The sequence below is a fragment of the Erinaceus europaeus genome, chromosome 8, assembly GCF_950295315.1.
Source record: "Erinaceus europaeus chromosome 8, mEriEur2.1, whole genome shotgun sequence".
In the NCBI taxonomy this organism is placed as follows: domain Eukaryota; kingdom Metazoa; phylum Chordata; class Mammalia; order Eulipotyphla; family Erinaceidae; genus Erinaceus; species Erinaceus europaeus.
The window spans coordinates 16847263-16862172 of NC_080169.1; the positions used below are offsets into that span (position 1 = coordinate 16847263).

At 42.7% G+C, this 14910-nt stretch overlaps 1 protein-coding gene across 2 annotated transcripts in view; it reads left to right on the plus strand.

The window, feature by feature from the left end:
• Window positions 1-14910, plus strand: part of PTDSS1 (phosphatidylserine synthase 1) — a 61347-nt gene that overhangs the window by 30021 nt on the left and 16416 nt on the right. For both annotated transcript variants that reach the window (XM_060195982.1, XM_060195983.1), the window contains 3 exons: window positions 5702-5843; window positions 9477-9589; window positions 13249-13314. In XM_060195982.1, coding sequence (XP_060051965.1) covers window positions 5702-5843; window positions 9477-9589; window positions 13249-13314 — 321 coding nt within the window. The remainder of the gene's footprint in view (window positions 1-5701; window positions 5844-9476; window positions 9590-13248; window positions 13315-14910) is intronic.

Below are 14910 nucleotides of genomic sequence, written 5' to 3' on the forward strand. Positions count from 1 at the left end.
TAACTTGCATTCATTTTCTGTCCCCTGGTGAATCCCTCCTACTGTTGCTTGAATAATCTATTTTTTTCCCCATTACTCATTAGTGCTTTGACAATGTCTGCCACAATGATGAGATCTCAGGTGTATAATTTCATACCATGTATGACATGTGCTGTGCGAGTCCTCACATCCTTCACCAGCATTCTGTATATCCCCTCCCCCCATGACCACTATAGTTCTTACAAAGTCCAAGAGACTTTGGTTACCCCTGTTCTTGCAATTTCCATAGTTTTAGTCATCCATATGTGAGCATCTTTAGTCATCTTACATGTGAGCAGAAGCATGCAGCAAGTTTTCCTCATTTCACTTAGCATAATCACCTACAGCCGTATCCATTTTGTCCCGAATGAGTCAATTGCTTGAGTTATCTCTCTCTCTCTGTCTCTCTCTCTCTCTTTTTTTTTTTTTTTGCTGACAGCGCTATCTCTGGGACATGGTATCTGCATTGCAATTCCACCAGTGCTGGTGGCCAGTTTGCCCCTTTTTCCTTTTCTCAGAGGGAAAGAGAGAGAGAGAGAGAGAGAGAGAGAGAGAGAGAGAGAGAGATATCTGCTATACTGCTCCCTCCTGTATGTGCGGTCCAAGGTCTTTGACCTGGGTCCTCACTCATGGTAATGTGTGTGCTCTACCAGATGTGCCACTGCCCAACTTCTTGAGTGATTTTTTTTTATTTTATAATTTCTTTATGGGGGGGTAATGGTTTACAGTTGACAGTAAAATACAATAGTTTGTACATGCAAAACATTTTTCAATTTTCCACATAGCAATTCAGCTCCCACTAGGTCCTCTTCTGCCATGATCATGTTCCAGGACCTGAGCCCTCCTCCCCTTAAGTAATCTTTTTAAGAACATCTCGTTGATCATGTCATTACCCTGTGACTGATAGCTTCTCATGTTTTTTATGACAAAGTGTACACTCTCAGACTTGGAAGGCGAAGCCTGAGTTCTGACTACGCACTCATGATCATCTTGGCCTGGGTTTAATGCTGGCTCCGAGGTCCCTGCTGACTCGTCCTTTTTGTCCTGTCCTTGGTTCACTTGTTAACTCCTCTCCTAGTTGTCTCTGACTCTCATTTATTTGCGTGTCCCTTCTTGTGCTTGCATGTAGGACAGGACATGTCATTGTCACGCTCCTACTTCTCTGAACCTCCTTACTTTGTCATTTCAAGGGTGGGGGTAGATAGCATAATGGTTATACAAAGAGATTTTCCTGCCTGAGGCTCCAAAATCCCAGGTTCAATCTCCCGCACCACCATAAGCCAGAGCTGAGCAGTGCTCTGTTAAAAAAAAAAAAAGTCATTGCAGCAACCATGACTTAATAAAGAGAAAAAGGACAATGGTACTGATAATGAAAGTTCTAGATTTTTTTTTCAGCTTCATTTATTCAAATAAGCAAAACATGGATATTCACCCCACTCCATTAACTATTAATGGCTTCCTAGTTGTTGTTCACTTGTTTTTGTATTCCTGTATCTGGGTAAAGTAAAACCACTTTGCTTTTATGATCCTTTTATTATTTGAAAGCTTTCAGCTTTATTGGAAAAAAGCTAGAGTGAACATTCTTCCCCCCCCCCCTGACATGGAGGCTTCACTGAGGCCTTGTACCTTCTAGACAGTACTGCTACTCCCACTGGTGTGAGTGAGTGAGTGAGTCAGTGAGTGTCTTTCCCAGAGAGAGGGTAAAAGGCAGAAAGAGAAAGAGGCAGAGAGTAGCACGAGGGACAGAGCAGTGCTTCACCACTCATAAAACTGCCCCTTTGAAAGAATAGAAAGAGTGATGGAGGTGGGGGTTCGGGCCGTAGTGTAGCAGCAAAGCACAAGGACCAGCGTAAGGATCCGGGTTCGAGCCCCCAGCTCCCCACCTACAGGGGGGTTGCCTCATGCGTGGTGAAGCAGGTCTGCAGGTGTCTATCTTTTTCTCCCTTTCTTTGTTTTCCCCTCCTCTCTCGATTTCTCTCTGTCCTTTCCAACAACAATATTAAAAATAAAATAAAATTGTCCTTCTGCATGACGCTTCCACGTATTAGCCAGGGGCTCTGATCTGTGTCCTCATACATGCTGAAGTACGCATTCCACTGAGTGAGCCCTCTCTTCTTACAGTGAATATTCTTGAACATACATTTGTGTGTGTGTCTCTGATTTTTTTCCTGTAAATTTTCAAAAGATGTATTGGTCGGGGGTCGGCGGTAGCACAGCGGGTTAAGTGCACATGGTGCAAAGTGCAAGGACTGGTGTAAGGATCCTGGTTCAAGCCCCCAGCTCCCCACCTACAGGGGCGTTGCTTCACAGGCAGTGAAGCAGGTCTGCAGGTGCCTGTCTTTCTCTCCCCCTCTCTGTCTTTTCCTTGTCTCTCCATTTCTCTCTGTCCTGTCCAACAACAACGATAGCAATAATAACAACAACAACGATAAAAACAAGGGCAACAAAAAGGAAAATAAATAAATAAATAAAATATTTTTAAAAAGATATATTGATCAAGGGACCAGGCGGTGGTACACCTGGTTAAACTCACACATTACAATGCGCAAGGTCTTGGGTTCAAGCCCCTGGTCCCCACTTGTAGGTGGGAAGCTTCACGAGTGGTAAAGCAGGGCTGTAGGTCTCTCTCTCTCTCTCTCTTTCTATCTCCCCTTCCCTCTCAATTTCTGGCTGTCTCTATCCAGTAAATATAATTAAAAATATTTATTGATCAGTTTTTGATAGAGAGAAAATCAGAACATCACTTTAGCACATGCAGTTCTGGGGATAGAACTCAGGACCTCGTGGTTGAAAGTCCCAAATTTTGGACTGTTGGTTTAGCTCACTTGGATAGTGTGTTGCTTTTATCACACATGCCACTCAAGGTCGAGCCTTGCCTTCATCACATTTAAGGAAACTTCACTTTCTTTCTTTTTTTATTTTATTTTATGATTGACAGTATTGACTTAGAAAATCATAAGATAACAAGTGTAATTTCACACCGTTCCCACCACCAGAGTTCTGTGTCCCCATTCCTTTCACTGGAAGCTACAGTAGTTCTCCCAAGGTTGCAGATATGGATTGACTATTATTTCTATAACTATCTGGCTATATATTTTTGCCTACTTTTTTTCCTGTGATTCTGCCATCTCTTCCCTTTTTTAAAATTTTATTTATTTATTATTGGATAAAGACAAATAAATTGAGAGGGAAAGGGAAGATAGGAAGAGAGACAGAGACACCTGCAGCCCTGCTTCACCACTCACGAAGCTTCCCCCTCCCTGCAGATGGGGACCAGGGGCTTGAACTCGGTCCTTACATACTATAGTATTTGCACTTAATCAGGTGCACCACTGCCTGGCCCTCCCTTATTCCTAAGTCACACCTACACCTGTTACTACTTCTGAATGTTCTTGCTTTTTTCCTCTTCTGTCTGGGTCCTGATGGAATTGGAGTTCAGAGCCCTCTGTTAATCTTCTCCCTATCATTTCTCCCCCACTGGAAGTATGGACCCTCCAAAAAAAAAATTGGAAGGAGGGTGCAATAAGTAGGAGTTCTGGCTTCTGTGATTGCTTCTTCACTGGATAAGGGCACTGGCTAGTCAATCCTTCCCCCAGGCTGGAAAACTTCAATTTCTACTAGAAAGAAAGAGAAGGAAAGAGACCAAAGCCTTTCACTGCTCCTGGGTCTCAATAACCCAAATTTCTTAATAACCCAAGGGATCAGTATTTTTAAAAGTGTTAAATGTATGCAAGTGGAATATTGCTCATATAAAGCAGTCAATTCGAACATATACTAACTAAATTACTAAATACGGATGAGCCCTGAAAACACCATGTGGAGTGAAGCAATCCAAACTCAGTGGATAACCGGGTAACAGGTGCATGATTACTTGTATAATGTATCTGCCATTGTCAGTTTTGTAGAGACACAAAATAGTTCTGTTGTTGCTTTTTGTTTGTTTTTAAACCACAGGTCCTAGATGAGGGGAGGTACTTCAGTGGTGGGGAGGCTGGGGGTGGCATAGAGGTAGAAAACATGAAGTGATTGCTTAAAGGGTATATAGTTTCAGCTCTAGGTGAGGAAAGTGTTTGGAAAGCATGAGAATGATTGCACACCATAAAGGAAAAGACCACTCTTGTATTCTCATGTGTATACACTAATGTATGTTTGTGCCTAGATCACTGTTTCTTTGAATTTTATTTTAAGCTTCTGTTGGGCTAGCCATGCATAAAATTGTGTGATGTTGAATTTTCAGACTACATCTATTGTGTGTTTTTTAATCTCTTAGTAGCGCTTAAGCTTATTACTTACAGATTAAAGGTATTAGCACTTGTCATGAATGCAAATTGATTTTCCATGCTGTCATCTATCCTAATTTTGTTAGTAATTGATTTTCCATTTATACTTCCAAAGCTTTTCATCTTTTGGTTTCAGTAAATGTTAGCCCATATTAAGTAACTCATTTACTCTGTCTCAAGTTTATTTTGGTGTATTCCGTCAGGGAGGGAGATTTCACAGTGGTTTTGAAAATGATTAACCAGTGTTCCCTGTCCTTTTCATTAATAACCCTTCCTTTACCCCTAACTTGAAAGGATATTTTAAATGTAGGCAACATGTAATGTAATAAGAAGTATAACCCATGCTGAGTTTTGCTCCAGGCAATCTTTATAAGCAAAGTCTCATTTGAGTCTTAAATCAATCCAAGGGGTAGTCACTCTTGTTTTCCCCATTTCAGGGCTGATAATCCTGAGATAGACTTACTTAGTCATATGCTTGAGGATAGCAGCTATCAGGCAGCTGAATCTAAATTTGCATCAAGGCTGTCTGGCTCCTTAATCACTACTGTCCTACTTCCTTTCTCTCTACATTTATGCTTCAGATTTGACTTGAGAATCACTTTGTCAAGTTATCTGGACATAATGAAAAAAAGGCCCACTGGTGTCTTATTTATTTATTTATTTTTTATCTTTTTCCATTTTATTGGGGGTGGGTAGGTGGGTGGGTTAATGGCTTACAATATGGTTTTTGGTCCATGGGAACATCCATACTCTAAGGCCTTCTTCACCCCTCCCCAGGGTTGTTTACTTTGGTGCAGTACACCCCATGTTTTAAGTTACATTGAATGTATAGACAAATAGAGACTAGCTCGGTTTAACCCTTTACATATACTAAGGATTTCAGTTCAGTGTCACTGTTTTCATATACTTTAATCCCATCTTCACCAACCTCAAGAATTTGAAATGTCTCTATTTGACTGCAGTACCCCAACATGGGAGGGGAACAGGAGTGAGAATAGTTCCCTCATTCTTTCTAACCTGTCCCAGTATTCTAACCTGACTCTCAGTATTTTTTGTCACCAGTCTCCAATTTCCAACTTGTCCTTGGTCTGTACTACTCTGACCTTGGCCCAGCACTTACCATTTTTGAAGTCCTCCATGGAGGGTGTTATGCAACTTGTGAATGGAGAGACCATCATGAGAGCGACAGTTTGAATAAGAAGGAATGTTTTTGTTCTAAACATTTGTTGTGTAATCATTAGCACTCAGGAAGTGAGTGTGTGTGTGTGTGTGTGTGTGTGTGTCTTCCCCTTATTTCTTTGGATTTTATTTTATTTTATTTATTTATTTATAAAAAGGAAACATTGACAAAACCATAGGATAAGAGGGATAAGGATTTTCACTGGAATCGTCTCTTCTTTTAGGGACATCCACACCACCACTGGCAAAATCAAGAGAGCAGTGCTGCAGTTTACTCCTGCTAGCTGGACTTACGTTCGATGGTTTGACCCCAAATCTTCATTTCAGAGAGTGGCTGGGATATACCTTTTCATGATCATCTGGCAGGTATTTTGTTTTCTCTCCTGAACGAGGGATTCAACAACATGATAGAAACCATTCAGGAATGTAGAGTTAAAATTAGTTGCCACCAGTTCCAGTTTAAATGCTTTAGGAGGTGACATAGAATGCAGACAACATATAGAATAACTGAACAAACAATCTTATGATGCCACAGAGCACACTTCATTGTGAAGACCTTTTCAGTTATGGATCTTTAAATGACAAATTGGAAACATCAGAATTCTGTAAAAGAAGCTTGTGCACCATCCACTGTGTTAGACACTAGATTTGCATTTTTAGAACAGCATTTTTTTTTCCAGACTGAAGGAGAAAATAAGGAAGCATTTTCTTGCTGTACAAAATAAACATCTGATGGCTAATATTGTGCCTCAGCTGTTGCCACCTAGAATAATTTGTGGAGAGTGAAATGAGGAGACACACCACTCCTTGTGGGATTCGGAGCTTGTAGGGACTCGGGTCCTCCCAAGTGATGATGTCTGTGAGAAATGCTCTCCTTGTGATGACATTACATGACAGAGGTGGATCATCTTGCCACGAGTCTGGGAAACGAATTACCAAACATCCCTGTTGTGAAGAGAGTCTTCTTAAATCAATCCTTCTGTTCCCCAGTTAATTGTTTCACAGCTTTGGAAGACTAGCTGGGGGATGCCATCTTTCTCCCAGGGTTGTTGAGCAGAGTCATCTGACATGATATTTTCAACATTCAGGCTCTAAATACTCCCATCATGGGAGTCGGGTGGTTGTGCAGCGGGTTAACCGCAAGTGGCACAAAGTGCAGGGACCGGTGTAAGGATCCCGGTTCGAGCCCTGGCTCCCCACTTGCAGGGGCATCACTTCATAGGCGGTGAAGCAGGTCTGCAGGTGGCTATCTTTCTCTCCTCTCTGTCTTCACTTCTTCTCTCCATTTCTCTCTGTCCTATCCAACAATGACATCAACAACAGTAATAATAGCTACAGCAGCAAAAACAAGGGCAACAAAAGGAAATAAATAAGTATCATAAATAAATAAATAAATAAACTTTAAAATACTCCCATCACAAGGAAAACAGTGAGCATGTGTCACCGTTGAGACAGACAGTCTTCCTTATTCACACAGGAAGAATAGCAATGCCATTCTCAGGGAGTGGAGTTTGTGTGTGGAGTGGCTAGATGGCCCCAGGTTTGGGGGCAGTCAGTAGATACGGAACTGGAAGTCGCAGGGACCAGGTGGAGGCATACCCAGTTGAGTGCACACATTCCCATGGGCAAGGAGCCCGGCTTCAGCCCGCATCCTGCAGGGAAAAAGCTCCACAAGTAGTGAAGCGTGTCTATAGGTGTCTTTCTCTCTCCCTCCTACCTCCCACTCTCCTCTCAACTTCTCTGTCTTATCAAATAAAATAGAAAGAAAAAAAAGAAAAAAACAGCCGATGGGAGCGCTCCAGTGGATTATTAGCACAGGCACCAAGCCCCAGGAATAACTCTGGTGGCAGTAAGATAAGAGCAAGAGAGAAAGAAAAAAAACTGGGAGTCTTTAAGTGTGTTGGGGCTGAGTTCTGTTTCACCAGGATAATACTGAGGAGGTACAGGTTTTCTCCTATTGCGAGAACTGAGGAGGGCTGATGAATGCTTCCAGAACAGACATCAGAGCATGTTCCTAGAAGGACATTTCCTGGAGCACTGTCTGGGGCATAGGGGGGATGAGTGTTTTTGTGGCCATACATATTATTATGCAGTGCTGGGGAATGAATCCAGGACCTTGTGCCTACATGATATCACTGAGTAACCCTCTCAGGCCCGATACTTGATTTTTGTTTGTTTTTTTCTGTTTTATTATTGACTTGATATCGACTTACACAATTATAACTGCTAGAATTCCACACCATTCCCACCACCAGAGTTCTGTATCCCCATTCCCTCCATTGGAAGTTATAATAGTTCTCCCAAGGTTGCAGATATGGGCTAACTATTATTTTATAACTGTCTGTATTTGTATAGATTTGATCCTTTTTAAAAAACATATTTTTTAAAATATTTATTCCCTTTTGTCGCCTTTGTTGTTTTATTGTTGTAGTTATTATTGTTGTTGTTATTGATGTCGTCATTGTTGGATAGGACAAAGAGAAATGGAGAGAGGAGGGGAAGACAGAGGGGGAGAGAAAGAAAGACACCTGCAGACCTGCTTCACCACTTATGAAGCGACTCCCCTGCAGGTGGGAGCCGGGGACTGGAACCGGGATCCTTATGCCAGTCCTTGCACTTTGCTCCACCTGCGCTTAACCCGCTGCGCTACCACCAGACTCCCGCCCCTTTTCTTCTATAGTCTTGCCTACTCTTCCTTTCTAAGTCACACCTACACTTATTACTACTTCTGAACATCTTTCTTTTTGTTTTCTCTCTCTGGGTCCTGATGGAGTTGGAGTTCAGAGCCCTCTGGTCATCTTCCCTCTTATCATTTCTCCCACTCTGGGAATATGGACCCCCCAAAAAAAAATAGTGTGCAGAGGGTGGGAGTTCTGGCTTCTGTAATTGCTTCTCAGGTGGACATGGGCATTGGCAGGTTGATCCACATCCCCACCAGGCCCATTTGAAAGAGAGGGGCACAGAGAGCACCACTTGCTTTATTGGTAGTGAGATATTTCTGTCCATGGGGTTCCCCTGGTACTATCCGTGATGCTTCCATGTAGACTTGTCAGTCTAATGAGCTGCATCGTCATGCGGGGTGGGGAGGTCCCCCTCAGCGGAACCAGAGCCAGCCTTTAACATAAACTTTTAAACTCCACCTTTGGGCAAAGATTTGCTGGCCCTAAGCATTATTGTGTCATCATTCCAAGTCATCATCCAGGACATCCTCTCTCTCAATGAAGTATCTTAGGTTGTTCTTGGTTTGTTAAAGTGCTTAACTTCCTTTAGACTCAGCCACTTTTCGATAAAGTTACATAGGTGTTACAAGGCAAGCATTTGTTTTCAAAGTCTGCTGTTCTCAAAACGTCACTTCCTGTTACCCCAGCAGATCACACACATGACCCAAGCGACAGTCATATAAACCAGAAGTCATGACAGCTGATACCCCCCGTACACCTCCCCACTAAGCCAGCACCAATATTGTACTGACTGTGACATCTTTTCAATGGCAGTGCCTTGAAGCCCTCATGTATTTTGTAAGACTGCTTTGAGCATCCCAGTTATTTTCAGTTGAAGATTATCCATTGAGGGTGAAGGAGATAGCATAATGGATAGGCAAGGAGACTTTCATGACTGAGATACCTGATGACTAAGGTTCAATCCCCCGTACCACCATAAACCAGAGCTCAGCAGTTCTCTGGTATAAAAAATAACAACAAATTGGGGGACATCAGATGGTGGCACACCTGGTTAAGTGCACACATTACAGTGAGCAAGGACCCGGGTTCAAGCCCCCTGCTCCCCACCTGCAAGGGGAAAGCTTCACCAATGGTGAAGTAAGGCTGGAGGTGTCCCACTATCTCTTTCCCTCTCAATCTCCCAGTCTCCCGCCTCAATATCTCTCTGTCTCTACCCAATAATTATTAAGTAAAATTTAATAATACATTAATAATGGCCATTGAAATAATCTATGATTTTGATTAGTATCTGGTTGACTAATTCTGTTTTCTTTTTCAGCTGACTGAGTTGAATACCTTCTTTTTGAAACATATCTTCGTGTTCCAAGCCAGTCATCCATTAAGCTGGTGTAGGATTCTCTTTATTGGTGGTATCACAGCTCCCACAGTGAGGTAATTCTGTGTAAGCCTGACTGTCATTTGAGCACTTTACTCTGCTTTGCAGTCTTCTGTTCAACACAAGAAAAGCCATGGAAACTGGCCTATCTTCCATTAAAAATCCATTATAGGGAATCATACATCTGAAATAGGAGCAAAATGTTTTCTGTCAGTCCTCTGTAGCATAAACAATCACCTCTACACCATTTTTCCTCCAGATTTCTTTATAAGCTCTACTTGTTGTTTATCTGTTCATATTTTGCTTTTCTACAGTGCACCATTGTATGGGGGCCGGGGGTGATGAGCAGCATAGATGCTGATTGTTTCTCATGAGATCATGGGAAAAATACAAAAATTTTCCTGTGGTGTACCTGAAGTCATAATGCTGTTATTTTTTTTTTGTTTTTATTATTAGGATGCGACTTTATTATTCCTTTTAGAGCCAAGTAGGTTAATTTTCCTTTGCAAAACATCTTTCCCGGGGGCCAGGCAGTAGTGCAGCCAGTTAAGCACATGGTACTAAGCGCAAGGATCTGGGTTGGAGCATCTGGCTCCCCACCAAGGGGGTGCTTCCACAAGCTGGTCTACAGGTATCTTTCTCCCTTTCTATCTCTCTCTTTATCTCCCTCTCTCCTCTCAATTTCTCTCTCCTATCTAATAAAATGGGGGGGGGGGGGTGGCTCCCAGGAGCAGTGGATTCACAGTACCAGCACTGAGCCCCAGCAATAACCATGAAGGAAAAAAAAAGAGAGAGAGAAGAAAGGAAGGAAGGAAGGCAAGCATCTTTGTGATAGTTGGCCAGGACAGTTTGTGTTCCTACCCTTAGGACATGCATTGTGTAGGTGCCCTAATGGTGAAGCATCGTTGTTCAGAGATCTTTCTCCATAGAGACTGATCCCAGGGGCCTGCAGAGCACTTTCATGGGTTCCACTTCTGTTGAGAAGTAGCATTTGAGATTTAGAACTAATATGGAGCATTGGCACTGATCAGTAGTAGCCTGGGACTGGGACCTCTACACAGTTTATCCAAGTATAAGCTAAGCATTTAAAAGGGTTAGCTTTTCTGATACTATATGATGACTTCTTTTTTTTTTTTTTTTAACCAGGGTACTACCTATGTCTTTCTTTCTCTCTCTGTCTCTGGCTTATAGTGGTGGATTGAACCTGGGATTTTGGAGCCTCAGGCATGAGAGTCTCTTTGCATAACCATTATGCTATCTACTCCCACCTTCTTTCACCATTTTCAATATATTTGCAAACCACACAATAAATGGCTTCATTTGCCAAGGAGAATGGGTATTCTCCTTGTCAAACAGACCCTCCACAACCAAATGTGAGATTCTGGTTCCCAGACCCTATACGTTTGAACAAAGCAAATGAAGCACAGCTGAATCCTTTGGAGTTAAGGTCCCAAATCCACCCTTCCCTCCTCTCCTCTCTCTCTCATTCTTTCTTTCTTTTTTCCTTCCTTCCTTCCTTCCTTCCTTCCTTCCTTCCTTCCTTCCTTCCTTCCTTCCTTCCTTTCTTTTCTTTCATTAGTTGTAAAGGTTTATTAGAGGAAGACAATGAACCAGAGCATCACTCCAGCCTTGGCAGTGACTGGGCTCAAACTCAGGACTTTACACTGGTTCTATTCTCTCCCTGCTGCATCACCTTCCTGTTCCCATCATTCCTTTTTTACTGTAAACAGGGAAGAAACAGTGCAGTTCTTTGACACTTCTTAAGGTCTGATCTACTGAAGGAATTGCTTTATCAGTGCCATTCTCCCTTGGTGGATTTGGATTTCCTTTTTCCATTTAAAAGTTGTTAAAACTCGCAATGACTTTCTGGAAATTTTGGAGTAGTTCTTTCTGAAAATTAGGACCAACCACCAAAGTAAGTGGGGAAAGAAGTTATTTTTAAAAAATATTTCTTTATTCCCTTTTGTTGCCCTTGTTGTTTTTTATTATTGTAGTTATTATTGATGTCATCATTGTTGGATAGGACAGAGAAAAATGGAGAGAGGAGGAGAAGACAGAGAGGGGAGAGAAAGATAGACACCTGTAGACCTGCTTCACCACCTAGAAGCGACTCCCTTGGAGGTGGTGAGCCTGGGGCTCGAACCAGAATCCTTTCGCCAGTCCTTGTGCTTTGCGCTACCTGTACTTAACCTACCGTGCTACCTCCCAATTCTCAAAGAAGTGATTCTTATAAAGCAGATTAGAAAATCACTTCTGGTGGTCCGGGAGGTGGCGAAGTGGGTAAGGCTTTGGACTCTCAAGCATGAAGTCCCAAGTTCAATCCCTGGCAGCACATGTCCCAGAGTGATGTCTGGTTCTCTCTCTTATCATTTATCATGAATAAATAAAATCTTAAAAAAAAAAAAAAAAGAAAATCACTTCTGATTTAGCATGAAATTTCATTATGGTTACACATTTCAACAAAAACTGTAAAGATTAGAAATCTGATGTTTGGATTTTCTGAGGTGCCTCTTAAATTTTTTTCTAAACCTTATGGATCTCTACATAGTTCTGTTTTGTTTAAGATGCATCTAGTGGGTAATATACTCAGTTGAACCCACATGTTACCATGTGCAAGGACCAGGGTTCAAGCCCCTGGTCCCCACCTTCAGGAAGGGAGTTTCACAAGTGCTACAGGTATCTGTCTTTCTCTCTCCCTCCTCTACATCAGGTCTTTCTGTATTTATCCAACAAATAAATAAAAAAATAAAATACACCCAGACTCTGTTCTTAGACTACCTGTCACCCTTCCCAAGTAGGGGTTATTTTTGTTAAGGTAACTAACTATTTAGGTAAAAGTATAAATGTTTAACGTGACTATTCATTCCCAAAACTAAACTATATAAATTTTATATATAGGGCACCTTTGGGGGCTATTACTAGATAGAAAGATAGAAAAGATGTAGAGATATTGTGAAGAGATGGTTGAGCAGGCTGTGCTTAAACCTACGAGATGAGTCTCTCCAGGTAAGTCTCTCTCTCTAAAGAGTGGTTGAGCACAGGAGGACGCATAAATCTCACAAGGTTGGCAGCCATTTAAGCCTTCCCTCCTCCACAGAAAGTCCTACATCTTCCCACCTGAGCACGGCATTCCTTAAAAACATTTAAGCCTGCTCCATTCCATTTTTCTTTACTGTGTCCATTTAGATATAAAGGGATAGGAGGAGATGTTGCTGAGGAGTTATTCTGATGCAGTCTCCGCCCTCAGGTTTTACTACGCCCCGCGAAATCCTAGCAGTGTCCCCTTCAACCAGTCCTGTCCTTACACGTCACCCCTGGTTGTCGCCCAATAAAAAAGCCCCCTCACCCCCCCCTCTCTCTGGGCTCTCAGCTCCCCCTCTCTCAGATCTCACCCCCTTCTCTCCCCCCGTGGTCAGGTAGTGGAGACGGCCATTGCCGGCTGGCCCCACGTGGTCTGAACCAAACCCCCCCCATCCTATAATAAAGATTTGTGTACCCCTTTGCTCTGGACGTCCACTCTCTTCTCTGCGGTGCAGCCTGACACTAGACCGCCACAACAATTTTCACCAACTAATGGGAAGATTGGGCGTGCACTTCAATCCATGGAACTAGGGAGGGCATGCTTTATATTATTCACTGTGTCAAAGTGTTTGAATTCTAGTTTGACTGTTGGTCTCTCAAAAGGTCTGAATGGCTTCCACCTTTGTTCTTGCAGACAGTACTATGCTTACCTCACTGACACACAGTGCAAACGCGTGGGAACCCAGTGCTGGGTGTTTGGGTGAGTAACCTATTGTTGCAGGGTCTCACAGCTCACATAAAGCAGGCCAGGCAGGGGCCTGGTACATTCTGCCTGGCCCCAGCAGAGCACATGTATCGCCAGGCAAGAAGACCGGACCTCAAGCCTTTGTCTCCATCTGTGGGGCGTGGGGAAGCTGCACAAGTGGTAAAGCTGAATGTCTTCCTCTCTCCATCTCCCCGCCCCTCTGTTTCTCTCTATCTCTATCAAGAAAAGAATGGGGAAGGGGGTGGGGGAGCAAGAGTGAAATGGCCTACAGCCTTGGCAGATCTATTATACAGGCAGCAAGCCCGAGGGATAACCCTGGTGGCAAAAAATAAATAAATAAAAATAAGTAGAATAAATAATAATACAAATAAAATTCACAGGGCCTGGTGAAGGCGCACCAAGTAAAGTGCATGTGTTACTATACAAGAAGACCCTGGTGGTGTGGTGGTGGTGGTGGTGGTGGGGGTAGATAGCATAATGGTTATGCAAGGAGACTCTTGCCTGAGGCTCCAAAGTCCTATGTTCAATCCCCTGCACCACCATAAGCCAGAGTTGAGCAGTGCTCTGGTTAAAAAACAAACAAACAACAAAAAACTAACAAGAAGACCCAGTTCAAGCCCCCAGTCCCCACCTGCAGGGAGCAGATTATCAAGTGGTGGAGCAGTATTTCAGATGTCTGCCCTTTGTCCGTCTGTCTCTCTCTCTCTCTCTCTCTCTCTTCCTCTCTGTCTCACCTTCTATCAAAAGAAAAATAAATAACAAAAGTAACACTTAAACCTCTAAATTTCCTTGGTTATTTTTTAGTCCTGTGATGAATTTGAAGCTTTCAACATATTTTTTTAAATTTATTTTTTATTCTTTAAAAATTTTTTTTTATTATTTTTTTATTGCATAGAGACAGCCAGAAATCCAAGAGAGGCAGAGAGACACCTGCAACCCTGCTTCACCACTCGCAAAGCTTCCCCTCCCCCTGCAGGTGGGGACCAGGGGCTCAAACCCGGGTCCTTGTGCACCTTAACATGTGCGCTCAACCAGGTTCGCCACCACCCAGCCCCCTAGCACAATTTCACTACGTTACTATGCATATAGATGTATACATATGTATATATGTAGATAACTCTTGATTTTTGATAACCCCTTTTTCTGATTTAAATGTAGAGTAACTACTTGGCAAAATATTGAAAGAGAACATAGAAACTGCTTTCTAAATATCACCAAATAGAGTGCATTCCTTGCCGTGAGTGAGGCCCACCCTTGGCACCACAGGAGATTCCGATGCTGTAGTGTGTTTCTGTCTCTGTGAAACTTACACAGTAGCGCTGGAGTCACACATGCTTGGGACCCAGGCTCTGATAAATAAAGCAATTTCCCACATAGGACTTGTAGATCTTCTTTTATAAAATATATAGAAATTTGTTTGTTCAGATTCCATCTAAATTACAGTGCACAAGGACCCAGGTTTGAGCCCTTGGTCCCCGCCTGTAGGGGGAAAGCTTCACGAGTGGTGAAGCAGGGCTGCAGGTGTCTCTCTGTCTCCCTCCTCTATCTCCCTTCCCTCTCGATTTCTGACTGCCTCTATTCCAATAAATA